General features: G+C 44.8%; 1 protein-coding gene across 1 annotated transcript; it reads right to left on the reverse strand.

Moving 5' to 3' along the window:
* Positions 1–6,235: 6,235 nt before the first annotated feature.
* On the reverse strand, positions 6,236–8,132 carry LOC129684160 (protein lin-52 homolog; the record flags this gene model as incomplete). The annotated part of the gene is given in 1 exon segment (XM_055617237.1): positions 6,236–8,132. A coding segment is annotated over 1 exon segment (56 nt), but the record flags the coding sequence as incomplete, so codon positions are not given.
* Between the last annotated feature and the right edge of the window lie 9,705 nt (positions 8,133–17,837).

Genomic DNA, 17,837 nt, shown 5'->3' on the forward strand with positions numbered 1-17,837 from the left:
TAATGAGATCTAATACTCTTCTGGCCTGCAGGCGTGCATGCAGATAGAGCACTCAAATACATAAAATAAATAAATCTTAAAAAAAAAAAAAACCCACATCCAAATGCTTACTAATGCTTAGGAAGCTAATGAAAAGGGGAAATTGTTTCTTCAAATGGGTCAGCATGGCTCCTCAGTCCCCCAAGCCCCTTAACAAGTTACTTGTAAATAAGGTCAGCTCACAGCTTGGTCACAGCCCAGCCTTGTAGAAGGATTCAGTCAATCGAGCAAGTGGCACCCTGTGTGGCCTTCAGGTACATAATTGGGGCCACACAGCTCAGACCAGGACTGCCCATTGTGGCTGTTCCTGGGTCCTCAAGGCCAGTTCTTCCAAGCTTTCCTGCACATCTGTCCCCTTACGTTAACCTTCCTACCCTGCCACCCATCTCTGCTTTCCAGGCTCACGGCCCTCCCCACACTCACAGGCACCTTCATCATTTCCCCTTGACATGTCTACTTTCATTTTCCTAGGACGAATCACTTGACAATCGCCTGCCCATATTTCTAAGCTCGCTGGGTCTCGCTGTGCGATTTTCCTGTCCTCTCTGGGGCTTGTAACACCAATCATCCGCAGGTTTCATTAGCATGCTGTTTACCCCAGTCTTTCAGATCATTAATGAAGATGTGAAGTGAGCCACCAATCCTCACAGCCCCCACCGTGCCCCCCCCCCCCCCCCCCCCCCCCCCCCCCCCCCCCCCCCGACCGTGCTGGAATCATTATCCTTCCTGGTGTGACAGGGTCAGAGCCAAACCAATTTGCATCAATCTTTGGTGATATTGGGAAGTGCCGCCCGCGCTGCGGTCTTCCTCTCGTAGTCACACTGCTTCAGCTGGAGTGCTCCCCTCTCCCTTTGGAGGGCTGAGCGCACCCAGGTACCCCAGAGAGCCTCAGAGCTACGGTAACGGCCAGGCTGTGTTTCCCTCACACCCTGGCAGAGGAGGCAGCAGACGTGGCCACCTTGGGACTTAGCCTTCTCACCACGTCATCGATTTCTACTGACATACGGATACCCTTCGGGGCCTGTGCAGGCGTCTGGCTGGATGGCATAGCTGAGTGACTTCTTAGGACAAGGCCTGTCCTTCCTGCTATTCTCTCCCTTCTCTCGCCCTGGTGCTCTTCTGTCTTCTCCACCAGACAACTTACCCTGCAGGGAGGACCTGAGTCTGGTTCCCAGGACCCATGTCAAAATCCAGGCCTAGCGGGGCATGGCTGCAATCTCAGCACTGGGAGGGGGAGCAGGAGGATTCGTCAGTTGGCCAGCTGACCTACTTGAATTGGTCAGTTCTAGGGCCGATGAGAACTCTCTCAAAAAAATAATGTGGAGAAGCAATGGAGAAAGACACCCAACATGGCTCTCTGACCTACACAATCAAGTGTACACACACACACACACACACACACACACACTCTCTCTCTCTCTCTCTCTCTCTCTCTCTAAGATGGAGGCAAAGCAGCAGTGACAGATGGGGGACAGAAGGCCAGGATTAACAAAAAGCTCTTGAGTTTGCTTTCCTGAGCCATCCTGTATTCTATAGACTATTTCCGGTTCTGGTCCCTGACTGAGGCTCAAGTGGCCATCGCAGCACTGACTCTTCTCACTTGATTCTTTCCTGCTGCTCCTTTGTGTGGAGCTCAGGGTTCCTGGAGCTTGGCTGCATGCAGGAAGGCCCCAGGACATGACCTTCAGCCTCATCTGGTCAGGAGAGGCTGCCCTCTAAGGGTGGAGGAGGCTGTGGGGGAACCTGAGGCTGCCATGGGTCCTGCTCAGCCTTAGAATGGGATGAGACCCTGACCAGACTCATACCTGACAAAGTACCTGGAGGAAGGTGGGAAGGTGTGGAGCAAGGGCCAGGAGGATGATGGAGTGAAGCAGGAAATGCATTCCTGGGTCATAACTGGAGTAACATCCATGCTCAGAAAGTATCAGGAGGAAAACCTGATGCAAAGCAATACGATACTCATGGGCCAGCCAATGCCAGCTCAGAAACCTGCTGGTGTCATGGAAAATACTTCCTTCCAAGTGCATTTCAGCCACAGATGGTCTTTCGTGCCAGTTTGCAGTGTCAACAACTAAACTTACCAAGTGCACGTGCTAGCCAGGGGTTACCTCCGAAAGTGAAAGGCTGGAGGGAAGGGGTAGAGAGAGGCTACTTGGCATTAACTACTCCAGGCTTACCATATTTCCCCTGAAAGTACAATAATTTTAACAAATGTGAGCGAGAAAAAATGAAAGACACCAAGTCCATCTTTAACAGTCCTGTCAAGTGGTCATATAATGGTAAGCTATGCCCTGCACTGTTTCTCACATTAATGGGTAGCAAGGAGCCATTCATTGCTACCACTGCTTGAGAGTTAGCAGCTACTACTCGACCCACCTCACTGGAAGACTAAGGTCCAGAAGCCGACTACCCCCACCCAAAGCCACACTCCTAGTAGCCAGCCAGAGCAGAGTTGGATCTTGGCATTCTACTTGAATCTGTCACATCACTGAGCTATTTCTTTGAAGAGGGAAAGGTAATAAGGAAACAGGAAGAAATTAGTGACTTGCTAAACCATTCCTGCCTCTAGAAACTTAAGGGGCTATTATCTATCTATCTATCTATCTATCTATCTATCTATCTATCTATCTATCTATCTATGATGGTCTTACTGTGCAGCCCTGACTGTCCTTGAACTTGTGATCCTATCCAGCTATAACAAAATTTATTTTTACATTTATTTACTTAGAAAGAGAGACAAAGAGCTAGAGAGAGTATGTGTGTGCATGCATGCTCATGTGCACACGCCATGGAGCCCATGTAGCAATGAGAAGACAATTCGCAGGAGACAGTGCTTGTCTTCCATCATCTAGGTCACAGGGTTCAGACTGCTCTTCAGGATTGACAGCAAGAACCTTTACCTGCTGGGCCACCTCACAGACTCGTGAATGCTATTTGCTTTGTGATATTTTACACTGTTTACCAAAGAAACTGGGAGACTCAACACATTTGGACTTACCTTGACGTCTCCCCAAAGTCGTTTAAAAGTCAGGTTTGGTTGACACAGTGGTCACTCTGAGATTCTGGGCTACTTTGAGTCTATGTAATTGAGCATTTTCTGGTTATTAGAGGTCACTTCCAAAAATATCAGGTATAGATCAAAAGAAGATGAAAAATTGTGAACTGATTCTGCTTAGAACCTGAGCTGCAGATTCCCACGGAAACTCTCCTCACATCTTCTGTCCCTGGTGACAATTAAGTTTACCACTGTATTACCCCAAGTATTTCTGTGATGGGTTGCAATCCATCAACCAGGCAACTTCTGAGTCACACAGAATGCAGTCAATTATGATGGCTTGCGTTGGCAAATAGGCTACTTTTCTTTTTCTTTTTTTTTTTTTTTTTTTTTTTTAAAGAAATCCTCCGAGAGAGACTAGGGACAGTAGGCAGGAAGAGAGTCAGGGACATGACGGTGGAAGGGACTAGAAATGCAGGCAGGCCGAGGAGTGAGTGGTGTCCCTGGCAGGCCATGCACTCTTTGACGGCAGGCTCTGCGTAAATTCTCTTTGACACGGTTCTAGGAACATCAGTGAAGGTCTGGGAATGGCGCCACAGTCACACTGCATGCGATGTCAAGGAGTGAGGATAGAAGGTGAATAGAAAGCAAGGTCAGATAGCAGGGGCTTCTTGGAAGGTCAGGGCCCTACAAGTGTTTCAGCTTCTGGCTCAAGGGATGTTGATCAGGCTGTGGCCAGTGCAGCCCTCCTCTGCCCACAGGCCATGCCTTTTGGGGTTGGGGAAACCTCTCCCAAGTTGCTTTGTTTAGAGACCGTGTACTGCTCCCTCCTCCCTGCATCTGTCCTCTGGTTAGAGTTGTATGAAGCGGAAGACAATTTGGGGCTTATTAGTGTCCCAGGGAGACATGTAACTTGTGCTTCTGGGACCTAAACAGCAAGAGTCTTAGCAGCAAACTCCAGCCGAGAAAGGACTGAGGGATTGTCTCACCTAATTACAGGGAATGGCTCTCTTTGTGTTTGTGATTCGGTACGGTTGTCCGATCGCTTTTGATCGCTTTTCTCCGTTTGCTGGCTCAGGCCATGCTGGAATTGTGCTAATTAGAAGAGAAATGGACAGAGTGATCTTGTCAGCCCTGGTTACTGGTGGGGACAAAGCAGAATATTATTCTGAGGCAATGTTTTGTAAGAGCCCTTCTCCTGCTCTCATTAGGAGGAAGAGGCCCCAGGAGGGGAAGTTCCTAATGCTTGGCCTGGCTAATGGAGCATTGGGGTGTTGTGCTAATTAACAGACTCTGCCAGCACTTGTGCCAAACAGGGGCCTCACAGTTGCACCTGGTATCACCTGAAGCCTCCAACTGTCCTTGGTATAAAAGAAAAAGTGCCAGACAAAGGATGGGAAGGTCGATGGCCTTTTCAGACACAGGGACACTTCCAAGGTGGCAAAGGGCTAAACAGATACAGGCTAGTCCGAACTTAGAAACTGAACTTGGAGACCTCTGCTTGCCCATTCAACAAGCTGCTGGAATATGGTGGTCTTGGATCTCTCAAAGGATGGAGCAGACATAAAATGGAGAACATGACTTCATGTTTGGAGAAAAAGTTAGGCCAAGTTTAAGATGCTAAGAAACCACTTATTTGACTTCTGGGAGCCATCTACCTTGGCCTACCTGTCCCCTTTCCAGCCTGCAGACCATCTTCCTGAAATGCCTCAATGCTGGAGGGTATGGACGTCATTGCAAAGCACTCTCTGGGAGCTCAAATGCTGTTCTCAGGCTGCAGGGACGGTGAAATGGCTTTTACCGGCTGCATTTTCACTGCCTCATTTGAGTGAACCCACAAGAGCTATAATAACAAGAAGCCTGAACACCAACACCAAGGAGCAGCTAGCAAACATCTGTAACAGCCAGATGTGGTGGTGCTTGCCACACAGCTGATCTCTGGGAGTTCGAGGTCAGCTTGGTCTACATGTTAAACTCTAAGACAGCCAAGGCTATATGATGAGACCCTCTCTTAAAAAAAAAAAAAAAAAAAAAAAAAGATTCTAAGGGCTGGTGAAATGGCTCAGTGGATAAAAGCACTTGCTGCTAAGGCTGATGACCTGAGTTCAAGTCCCTGGATCTACATGGTAGAAATAAGAGAACTGACTCCCAAAAGTTGCCCTTTGACCTCCACAGGTGCTCATTTGTGCAAACACAATGAATGTCCAAAAAGTTTTAAATTACAGAAAATATGTTTTATAATAAAAAGATAAAGGAAAATTTCTGAGGATTCTTTGTAATTAACAAAATTAATATTCTGTGTGAGCTATAAAGCAATGTTTTCTTAAATGAAATGCTTTCTCTAGAAGGACATGCTCTGGTAAAGACAAATCCATTACCCATGGTGAGAGTGGCTTCTCTTCTCTAGGCCTCAAGGTTATACAGAACTTGTACCAAAGCAGATGACGATGTCTTCCATGAAGATGTGGAAGAACTGGACATGTAGGAGGAGAGCATAATCTCAGGGAGCTTGTGGTGTTAAAGGGCAGTAAGATCTGGACTAGGACTCACTGAGGTGTGAGGTGCTGGGTGGTCAGTCACAGGAAGGGCACACTTACACGCTGATAGGGAAGAATCATCTCCAGCAGGGTCACTAAGGGCTTCCAGGAAGAGCAGCAGTGAAGAAAGCAGAGACTTTGAGACTTCAATGGCCTGGGCATGCAAGGCACTGGGAACTCTTCATAGTAACTGGAGGAGAGATTTTTCAGTGTGTATCTATTTTTATTTTATGTGCATTGGTGTTTTGCCTGCAGGTACATCTGTGTGGGGTATTGGATCCCATGGAACTGGAGTTACAGGCAGGTGTGAGCTGCCATGTGGGTGCTGGAGTCCAAATCACAGTCCTCTGGAAGAGTGGACAGTGCTCTTAACCACTGAGCCAGCGCTCCAACCCCTGTAGGAGAGATTTTATGTGGGAGAAGAATCCAAGCTGAAGGATCCACTAGGATGTCATTTTAAAATGTCTGGGGAGAGAGCCAGACCTTTGACAACATACACAAGGTGTTAGCAAAGGGTCATCAAAGGTTCCTGCTGGGACACAGGATTGAGCAGTGATGAGAAGGGTGGCTGGCAGGGCAATGCACTTGTTACTGCAGCTGCACTTTTGATGAGTCTCTGCTTTAAATATGCAGCTTGGCCCTTAAGGACAAACTCGACCTCCTATACAAGGGACATATTTATTATCAAGACACAACATTATTCACAAAGTATCCTCTAACATTCTAAAATACATATACATACCGTACATATTTATATTAGCAATATAAAAATACATCATTAACATTTCTAAGGATGACAATACAAAAACAATAAATATCACAATTCTAAAACATCTACTTACTTAAGTGCTGGTGACCAGGACGAGAGTAAAAGAAGGAGGCCACAGCAGATCAGAACACCAACTATTGGCCTCCCATTACAGACTCGAGTTTGTTTGGGGGAGCTAACCCAGCATTCTCGGCATGCTTTCAATTTCCCCAAACTTGGAAAAGTGCCTGATGTCATCAACTCTCAAAAACAGAGTGACGAAAAAAATTGACATTACGGCATTATTCTCCGCTCACTTGCACACACTCACTTTAACTGCATTCAGTGAGATTAAAAAGTGTCAATCATAGACTTAAGCTTAAAATCAACTGGCCCTTGTAGGGAGAACCCAGCAGAATGGTTTTATCATGCTTATATGTTCCGGTACATATTTCATTGCCTTTTCCTTTCAAAAGTAAAATTGTGTTGATCTAGTAGCATTAACAAGGGGGAAAATCTGATTATCAATTCTAGCATTAGGCACAGATATCAAAAAATGGTCAAGAAACCTGCTGTGAACCTGAAGAGTACTGCGCCCTAACAGATACAAGACCACAAACTTGACCACAACTTTTCCTGGGGCCACATTCCCAGTGGACAATGACCACAGAGATTTTTTTCTTCCTATAATGTTTAGGGAACTCTGCACTTTTCAAACTGTGAAAGACTAGGTCTAACTGATTTCACCCATGGGCAAGATTTTCAGATTTTAGCAGATACATACAACTAGCAAAAAAATCTGCGAGAGCTGTATTTAAGCCAGGACATTTTCATGTGGGTGTGTTTCAGCACATAAGTGAAATATCTGATATGTGGCTGAGAGGAGGGAAAGGAGACAGAACCCTGCTACCATCTGCCCTCACACACTAGGTCAGTCAGGGCTTCTTGTTTTCAGTCAAATGGGAACTCCCACAGCCATGCCCTCCCACTATCCAGTCATGCTTACTGTTTCACTTACAAATATAACAGACTAACCAGAGTTCCTGCTGTTACCTTCATACTGGTCTGGAGGTCTAGGACTCAAGGTGAAGGACACAGCATGAGCCTTTCACTCTAGAAGCTAGTCCCTGCAGAGAGACATTACAGGAGTTCCACTTGTCTGGAGTCAGACCTACAGGCTGGGACTGGGAGGTAGGGAACAGACAGTGTTAAGGGAGGGAGTGTCACTGGAGGTATAGACTTCAAAAAGCAGGTGCACATTTCAAGAAGACCCCGCTTCCTCCAGAATGGAAGTCATAGACTCCATTAGATCTTAGAGTTCACAGCTCAGGATGCATGGTCTGGTCCAGAATGCAGCTGGTCTCTGCTGTCCTCATCATGAATGCTTCTGAAGAGGTCAAGTACAACTCAACAGAGCCCATTCAATCAACATGACTTTGCCATTAGAGTCAAAGTAACTATAAGACCCCAGAGCTCCTGGAAACAACCTTTCAGAAGGACAGGACCTCCAGAGAGTGGTAGCCAATATCCAGGGCTACAAAGCTGACTCAGTAAACAGCAATGATCCTTGAGTAGAACAGATTCTTCTCTTGCTACCAAATGTCCTCAGAGGCGCAGAGTGCCAGGAGCAGGGGAGAAGGGCGGTCCTCGAAGCTCAGTCTCCAGCCTCTCCCAAGGAAGCACGTGGTGGGCATCATCAGAGCTACATTGGGAAGGGAACTTGGTTAGTCTTCAGACCACCAGTCCGCGAGCAGTCGCTACTTCTTGGGCTTTTCTAGAATGTTCAGGAATTTTCCCCTTGTCATCTCTCTGGCTGTAATCACAAAGTAAACAAAATACCAATGAAAATCTACAATAGAAAAAGGGATGCACATTGGAACAAGAGACCCTACTTCCCCAAAGTTATAGCCTCACTTCCACACCTTTGTCATGTGCACCTGCACCTATAAATACCTTAATATAAGTAGTATATTGTAAGTAAATCAATTGGTATACACTTAAATCAACTGTTTACCAAACTGCTACCCCACCAAATTCATTCATAACTAGTGTTCTAAAGGGCAAACTACTACTGACAAATAAAACTGGACTGCGAATCTGAAGTTGGCAACGGTATAAGGTACAGGTGAACGGGGGAAGATTATCAGCTATCCTTACAAAAATCATCAGGGATTCTAATAAGGGTCTGAGCCACCCTGTGTCTTTGTCTTTCAACTCCAATACCCATGTTCACTCTCTTATGCAGTTTGTTCTAGGACGCCCAAATCTAACCAAGATTAGAATTTTCTCCAGACTGTTGGTCTCTGCACATTTATAAACTCAAATCAAAATCAGTGCTCATGCACCCCACCTCTGAGTAGTGGGAAGCCCTGTGTGCTGTAATATAACAGGGTTTATACTCCCTCAGTGCAGTTCATCCCGGGATGGTGTAATAAAGCAGGGTTTATAGAGCTTTGGTCTTCTCTCTCTTGGCATTGTCAGTCCGTAGGCATTTAATATAGCCAGGCAAGGTTTATGTGTCTTTCTCTGACTTTCAGTACCATCAATCTTTGAAATCTAGTTACTGCTAGGTTTATTCAGCTACTTTCCTATATGAGAGGCTCCAAAGTAAAAGGAAACCATCTCCAATTACAAGGAAGCACTCTAGAAGCCCCCCCATTATAGTTCTGTCAAGCAAATTTTCAAAAAGCATATGCAAATGCAGCCCTCCCATCTTCATCCCACAAAGCCATCATTTTAGATCTTTTAAATGGATTTGACAGTTATGAAAGATTCTGATAGTTAGGCTGGGAAGCGAGAAGTCTTCTAGAGCTATGCAGTGGACACTGGGTAGGTGGTGTCCCATGGCTTCACAATCACATGTCCATCTTGGCCAAAGAAAAGAAGTGGCTAGGAGGTAAGTGTAGTACTGAAAATGATGTTTGTTCCAACCTCCTTGCTGCCTCTACCTACAACAGAGCAAATGATGCAGGGCTGATCCCCCATACCCATCAATCTAAACATAACAGTTGCTTGTTTGCCAGGCCCGGTGGTAAAGGCCTGTAATCCAGCTGGGGGGTACTTAACTCAAGAGCCAGTCTTAAAATAAAATAAGGCCCAGGGACGTAGCTCAGTTTGGTAGAGTGTCTGCCTGGAGTTAGCAGGCTCTAGGCTCAACCACCAGCAAGCATGCAAAGCTGCCCCAGCCTTCCCGCCTGCACCCTAGTTCCCTATATGTACAATCCATCATCACAAGGAGGCTCTCGACATCACCAGCCTACACCTCCTCTTCCTGAGCTCCAACAGAAGGAGGAGGAAACTCTATCAGCTAGGTTATGCAAGTTCAGGGTTAGGTTCCTCAGTGTCCCAACCCTGCCTATGCCCAAATCTGATCCTTACTTGGTGGAGTCACCACCTTTTACACATGTCTTCCTTCATTAAAATGTCAGTATTGAGAGCAGGCCTACTGAATAAATGCTGGTCACACAAACAATACTATACAAAAGAATAAGGAGGAACGCTGCAAGAGCGAATGCTTCCTTTATAGTCAATTAAGACTAGCCAGTCGCTTTTGGTAAACCATTTTCTCTACATGGGTTTTTAAAAAATGTATTTTTGTTTTTACTTATTTCCTCAAGAAAAACAACTTATTTCTTCATATTATTTTTTTCTGGAGATGAAGTCCCTATGTTGCCATGTTTGGCCTAGAACTCACTATGTAGAACAGGCTGGCCTCAAACTCAGAGATCTACTTGCCTCTGTCTTTCGAATGCTGAGATTAAAGGCATGTACTACCTACCATGCCCAGTCAAACAATATTTATTATGTGTGTGCACAGGCATGCAGTAGCTGGTGCATATAAGTCACAGTGCCCATGTAGAAGTCAGAGGACAGCTTGGGGGATAGTTTTCTCCTTCATCATGGGTTTAGGGGACTGAATTCAGATTGTAGGCTGGGCCATTTGAAGAAAGTAATACCAAGTTAAAAAGTGATCAGGGCGCAAGCAAGGTCCGGATGATTGGAAATCAACTAACCACTTATCCATGGGGAGAAAGCAGAGACTTCTTACAGAAAATACAGGATTTGGGGCTAGGGGTGCAGCTCGGCTGACTGACTGCTTGCCTAGCACTATATAAACCGAGCCTGGTGGTGCACGTCTAAAATCCCAGCACTGAGGAGACAGAGGCAGGAGACATGAGCCTCAGGCTGGACAGTCTCCAGTCCTCACCTTCTGCATCTATCCAACAGGAACAGGCAGAGCCCATCTGCTCTACCTTCTCTTGGATATTATCATTACAGTGGCAGCTACTAGACGGCCATTTTTAGAGACAGATAGTAACTGATTTTGTGACTTCCTACATTTTCTGAGTAAGCGAATAGATGAATGATGATAAAGGAGACCAGAAACCTCAAAAACTCCACTGACTGGAATTCACACCCTTAACCTAATCCTTTACAAATGTACTTACAATTCCAGGTAGATTGCCTACACGGGTTAACTGCCTACAGTTAAGAACTTTAAGCCCAAACAGCATCAAACCAGCCTGCAACATGGCTAGAAGCAAGTGTATGGGTCACAACTCTGCTGGCTAGAAGAGACTATGTTCCCAAGACCTGGACACACCCTGATTTCACTCGTGACTTCTGCCTGTTGTCCTTAGACCTCCCAATTCCATTCTGTTGTTTGAAAAGGGATTAATTTTTGTTTATGCAGGAGTGTCTTGTCGATGTGTATGCATATTTAGTGCCTGCAGAGGACAGAAGAGGGTGTGGGGTGGTTCCTGGAGTTGGTGTCACAGAAGGTTATAGGCTGCCATGTGGGTGCTGGGAACCAAACCCAGATCCAGTATAAGAGCAGAGAGTGTACTTAACTACCGAGCCATCTCTTCAGTTCCTTCTTACTGTCCCTGATCCCAAAAGTGAAAGAATGACCTGGATATGTTAAAACTTAGAAGTTTAAAAGGACTAAAAAATTTGAGTTTAAGAGGAAAAATAAGCAGAGATTCTGAAGTCTCTCAGTGGGAAGTTTTCCTTGAATTTAACCAATCCTTTTAACAACTCCCTTTCCACTCAATCATTCCTCCCCCTTCGACCTAATCCAAGTATACAGAGCTGCAGAAAACCACCATAAAAGTAGAAGTAATTCAAAAGACATCATCTTCTACATGGGAGGGGAGAAAGTTTTCCTTCTTGCCAGTCCCATATAGGAGATATACGAATGCATGACATAGCCTCTCCCTAAAAGAGGGCTGTGTCCTATAAATCAGATCCCCAGCACCAACCCCTTTTTGTGCACAGGGAAATTGCTATGGGTCAGGGGCTGCTCCAGAGCAAGTGCCCTCCTGTTCACTTGTCATCAGGAATGTTAACATTCCTGATTAATTCATATAGCCCTTATTTTATTCCTCGTTTCTCTATCCTTGCTCTCTTGATCTGTTGCAGTGTGAAGATTCTTACCCAACCTTCTACAGTAATCACCACCCGCACACGGCACCCCCCAAGCCTTGTGAAATTGTTTAGTGATGCCAACCGCGCTTTTAATTTGCAAGACATCAGACACAGAGGTAATTTATACCAACATCTGTTCATTTTTGACTTCTGAAACAAACTCGCACATGCTGTTACAAAATCCCATTAGGAGTAAGGAGACAGCCTTCTGCTACTGTTCTGTATTCCTTTTCCAGACACACATGCACACGCGCGCACACACACACAGACACACACATAGACACACACACACACACACTTAACTTATAGGAGGGGTTATATATGTAAATATATTTTGCTAATGTATTCTCACCAAAGGACTTCAACCCTCTCTTGGAAACAGCCTTCAGAGCTCCTACTGCTCAATGTTAGGGGGAAGGAAGCTATCTATCCTCTCCAGCCTTGCTCCACCCATTTTTCTTCTCAGTAGTTACAGTTTTGTTTGTTTTTTTTAGACAAAATGGCCAAGGCAAGATTACATGTTGCTGAGCTTTAACACTTCTAGTTCCTTCATTTCCTTCTGGTTCTTCCCACCTCCTACAGTGTGCTATAATAGCAAACAGTGACGGGAGTGATGGGGGGTGGCACTGTCCGCAAAGCTGTGTAAGCATGAGGACCTGTTTGGCACTCGGAGCCCACTTAGAAAAGCTGGCTGTGGTGCTGCCTGTCTGTAATGCAGTGGAGGGGTGGAGACTGGTGGAGCCCTGGGGCTGGCAGGTAGAGCAGCCTGGCTTTACCTGAGTTCCAGGCCAGAGGAGCGTCTCTGGAAATAAGGTGGACCGTGCCTGAGAAAGGACACCTAACAGTCTCCTCTGGCTTCCACGTGCACATAGGTGAACGTACACGCACACAGATATACTCAATACACAAAAGCAGCAACCCTCGGAGCTAGGAATATTGCCCAACATGAGAGAAGGGGCAGAGGGGCGAAGGAGAAAAGGCCAAGACAAAAGTGGCCAGAGAGAGTTTTATCTAGTTGGTGAACTCTGCCATTTTTGCTTTGGGGTCTGTTGTCTAGGACTGCCAGTTCAAATGGGAAGGCAAGACTACTAGCATTCTAATAATCATGCAAGAGGAGCCTACTGGTCACTAGCCACTAGAATATGTGATGTGTAGATGAGAAGCATGACACCATGTCACATGATTGACAGGTCCTCATAGATAGACCACAAGTTGAGAAAAGCACAACAGAGACTGTCATTACAGAGTGTGGGGAGGAGGCCACTCCTTTATGCAGAAAGCCAGCGCCCGGCTGGACCACAATCAACTCCCAGGTTTATGTTGCTTTTTCCCCCTTTGAAGTTTCTCTCAGGCTGTCAGGTTCATAGCAGCTGTAAATACCTGGGTATACTTAGAGAGGCCAGGGTGAAAGGGAGAATGCTATCCTGCTTACTCTGGAAGGGGTGTGGGGTTAATATAATCTCTCCCTTAGACCCTTCAATTCCTCCATCTTCCATTTAGCCTTGCCTCTAGTTCCCATTCCACAATGACTAGCCCCAAACTGCCTTTCCTGCAGTAAATTTTCTGGTGGCTGGGTGAGAAGATTCAGTAGTACAGATTGATTTCTTACCAGCAAGGGGATGAGGGATTACCAGAGGCCCCTGGTTAACGAGATTGGGTGCAGAAGCTCTCTCAAGACCAGCCCTCTCTGCCAGAGCTTTGTACCTTTTGTCCATGACATATGGGTTTCATTACAGAAAGATTTTTCAGATTATAACTTTGAGGCAATTGCCTGATAAAATTCTCCTTGACTTTTATGTAGGGAACAATGTAGCAAAGACTAAGTAACTTTTTAATGAAATAGAAGAAACTCATAAAATGTTTGGGTTTAAATTTCAATCTACTTTCAGTATTTTGGTGCTGCAATGTAATTAAAAACATTTGCAAGGTGGAGAAGAGTTATTCCCTACTCTCTTGTTTTTTTTTCTCCCTCATCCAGAAGAGTAACAACCTGCAGCCTTTAGGAGATTCTACTATGAGCAGAAGAGAACAAAGCAGACAGCATAAACTGTGACTGGGCAGGTCACTTCTGCATTCAACAGGCTTAGACTTAACTCAGTTCCTACCTTGAACCTGGAACCTGGAACCTGTGGGCAAGCCCTTAGTCTATCTCCTGGAGCTCCGGATTCCTCATCTGTTAAAGGTGGGATAAATAATACAAGGCTCACACAGGCACTCATAAGTGCTACCAACTGTTACCATGTCTTGTGCCTCAGTCTCCAGCTGCACCACAGAAACGTACTGTTCTACCACCTTCAAACTCATGTGGCCATTGTTCTCAGTTGGAATTTTCCCTAGGTTTTTGGTCAGCCCTGGCAAGTATGGGAGTTTTTCACCGACAAGGGTAGCATGCCTGTACTAAAAAATAAAGACAACATGAGGACTGGTAAAAGTAAATTATTATTTATTATTTAAAAAAAAATTTTTTTTTTTCCTTCCGAGGCAGGGTTTCTCTGGGTAGCCTTGGCTGTCTTGGAACACACACTGTAGACCAGGCTGGCCTTGAACTCAGAGATCTACTTGTATCTGCTTCCTGAGTGTTGGGATTAAAGGTATGTGCCATCACTGCTTGGCATAAATCTTTATTTTAGGTTTGAGTGCTCTGCCTGTCTAGCTGTCTGTTTACCATGTGCATGCCTGGTGCTGTGGAAGTCAGAAGAGGGCATCAGATCTTCCAGGACTGGATTTATAGATTGTTATGGATCACCATGTGGGTGTTGGGACTCAAACCTTGGTCCTTTGCAATATCAACAAGTTCTGGTAAATGCTGAGCCATCTCCCCGGCTCCTATTTATTATCCTTAAAAGATCGTTAGCTGTAAAATAGTAACAGGTACATCTTGCATTTGGATGGCACATAAACTCTGGAAGATTGAACTTTGCTGGGAGCAAGTCTGTCAAGCAAAGCTGTTGGTGACCGCTGATGAGCTTATGGATGACTCCAATAATCCTGAGGAGAAGATTCCAGTTACACTCTAGGGTCCACTTTACAACTCCCCCAAAGTCAAGGAAGGGCTGAAATATTCCTGGCAAAATCAGGGTGCTGAAGGTTCTTCTTTGAAAAACATAATTCTCAGCTGTGTCATATTTTGATTCCATCTTTTCTATCATAATAAGCAAACATGATAGGAACAGAAAAAAACCAATACAAAACCAAAATCCTACAATCCCCACTGGAAGCATGCTGGGTGTTAGAGGCAGCTACCTTCTTTAACTACACTAAGTTTTACTCAGAACAGGAAGGAACACTTAAGCCTGGCTAATTTAGTTGAACTCAGTATGTCAAAAGGCTGTTTACCTAACTAGCTCAGCAAAGATGCTTTTTAGATATGGCCTGTTTGTCACTAATTACTGTTCTGAGTCTGAAGCCTTGAATGTTCTGTAACAGCTCTGGCATGAGAGTCTACTCGTTAACCACCAGTGTGTACTATGCAGAAGGCAGGAAGGCTGTGGCTCATCAGTAAAGTCAGTCACAGGGTACCTACTACGTACCAGATACTTCTAATGAGACTTCTGAAAAGACCGCTGCCTTGGAGGTAAAGCCAGGTGTTAACAGATATTCTGGTGCAGTAGGAAAACAAACAGACGCCAAGGTGATTTATAGTGCTGATTTGGTTGGGGGAAATGGGAAGTTTCCCTGCTGTAATGGCGTGCAGCAGGGCAGTTCCAAGCGGCTTCCCAGCCTGAGACTCTTCCCCACGCCCTTGTTCAATGGCAGCTCTCCTCTGGACAGAGAGACACCAAGTGATCAGGAACCCAAGTTTAATTCAAGAAGTAATAGCAGAGAGGAGGGGAAAGTAAGGACTTCATGAAGAGGTAAACAAAGGAGGACAGTTCCGATATGAAAAATAATTTTAATGGTGTTTCATAGCAGAAGGAAGGGAAAAAGAACAGAAATATCCAGCTAACAGATTTATTTTCAGAATATAAAACATCAAGCAGGAACATAAAATATGAGAAGTGTCATCCATGATGCCTAGAGATTGAAGGCAGACGCTGAAGAATCTTAATTGTCAGGCACTTGAAAAATGCTGTCTTCAGGCGAAGAGAGCCTATGTTTGTCCATCAACTCTCCTTGCTTAGAACTCTGTTGAGAGCAAGGCAAGACTAGATTTCAAATGTGCAATCTTACTATCCTTCTCCCAGGCAACAAAAACCTTAAACACCCATATTCCAGAAGGGATATCTAACTACTTCTTAGTACAGATTTGGGACTGGATCTCATGTAGCCCAGGCTGGCTTCAAATTTGTTATTTATTACATAGCTGAAGAACTCCTGATCTTCTTGTTTTTACCTCCACAGTGGTAGGATTACAAGCGCTTGCTGTATCCTGCCTGTTCTCTGCAGTGCTGGGGACTGAACCCCCGGGCTGCACACATGCTGAGCAAGCACTACAGCAACTAAGCTATCTCCCCAGCACTCCCCCTTTTTCAGATAGGGTCTCATATAGGTCAGGCTGGTCTCCAACTTTCCATGCAGCAGCCAAGAGCCAAGGATGACAAACTTGGTCCTCCCGTCTCTGCCTCCAGTGTGCTGCTGGTGGGATTACGGGGGTGCCACCACACTCTGCTCATTTGGCGCCTCTCAAAGGTAAAGTTCAACTATGTGAAAAACAGTAAGATCAAAGCAATGAATTAATAGGTGGGAGTCAGAACTTTTATTTAATAGTCTAAGAACAGTAATAACCATTGTCAAGACAGAACAACCAGCCGAGGGGCCTCATTAGTACACAAAACATTCTGCCCCCACTCAGAATAACTGATTCATGTGCTATACTCCGCCCTCAGAGAAAACAGGCCAAGATCACTGACCAGGTTGTTCCACACAGCTTGGGTAGTCTGACAACTTTCCTTCTCGGTCCATGCCACTTCTAAGCGCTGCTTAAGTCTGGAAGAAAGAAGGACCAGCCTTCTTGACCCCCAGGGCAGGGAAAGAGTTACAGCCTCACACTGAGAAGCCAATAAAACCCCATCTTGATTATAATTTAGATAAGAACCACTAGATTGAATAATCATGTCTGAAACTCCCCTGGCTGTTTCACCTTGAGACGTCCATCATGGGTTAAACATGATGCTAATTGCATTTGGATTGATTAATTTCTCTCACTCCTGTCTATTCGAATAACGCTTAACAAAATAATCATAGCACCCAGAGCCAAATCTTTTCAGTCAAAGGAATGAAGCCATCAGAACAGGCAGAGATGAGAGAAATGAAGATGACCCGTAATTACTGCTACGGTGATATCATTACCATATTATACAAAATGAGCAGGGGGAGGTGGAGGAAGGAGAGACTAAAATTATTTATTTATTTTAATGGAACCTTACAACCCAAGAATACAGATTTGTTATCAAGTGCAAAGCACAGAAATATGTAACTTTAAAATAAAAATCTTGCTCATGAAATTGCAAACTCCAGCAAACACCAAGCACAAGATATATCAAGTGTGTAGACTGTGAGCAGATACCCACACCACTGCTTTCCTCTGCGGTAACATTGTGCACATGACTTGCAGAGACAGAGATGCTGTTTTCCTTCATGTCACAAGGGTCCCATGGCTACTAGAGATTTCTTTACACAGAAAATATATTTTTTGTTTTAACGGTGTTATTAGTGGCCTTGTTTATAAATTTATAACCTGAATTTTAACTGACACTAGTTCTAGTTTAAGATGCCAAAGAAAATAGATGTCTATGAATCTTACATACGGCGACTGGACAACATTATGACTTTCACTTAAAACACTAGTAGGGAAGAATATAACACTATTTCCTATAAAATTTCTGTTGCCTGATAAGAACTTTTTAACACGAATGACAGAAAACCTTTGCACAGAATTTAAGAACGTGGTTATAACTTACTAGAACTTACTAGATGGTGTTTGCAGATAAGTCACATAGCTTCTCTGTACCTCAGCTCTTTTTTTTTTTTTTAATCTGTAAACTGTGGCCGCTATGTACCTTACTGTATTATTGTGATTCTCTCTCTCTCTCTCTCTCTCTCACACACACACACACACACACACACACACACACACACACACACACACACA

The sequence above is a fragment of the Psammomys obesus genome, unplaced genomic scaffold (assembly GCF_907164565.1).
Source record: "Psammomys obesus unplaced genomic scaffold, mPsaObe1.curated_primary_1811, whole genome shotgun sequence".
Taxonomy (NCBI): domain Eukaryota; kingdom Metazoa; phylum Chordata; class Mammalia; order Rodentia; family Muridae; genus Psammomys; species Psammomys obesus.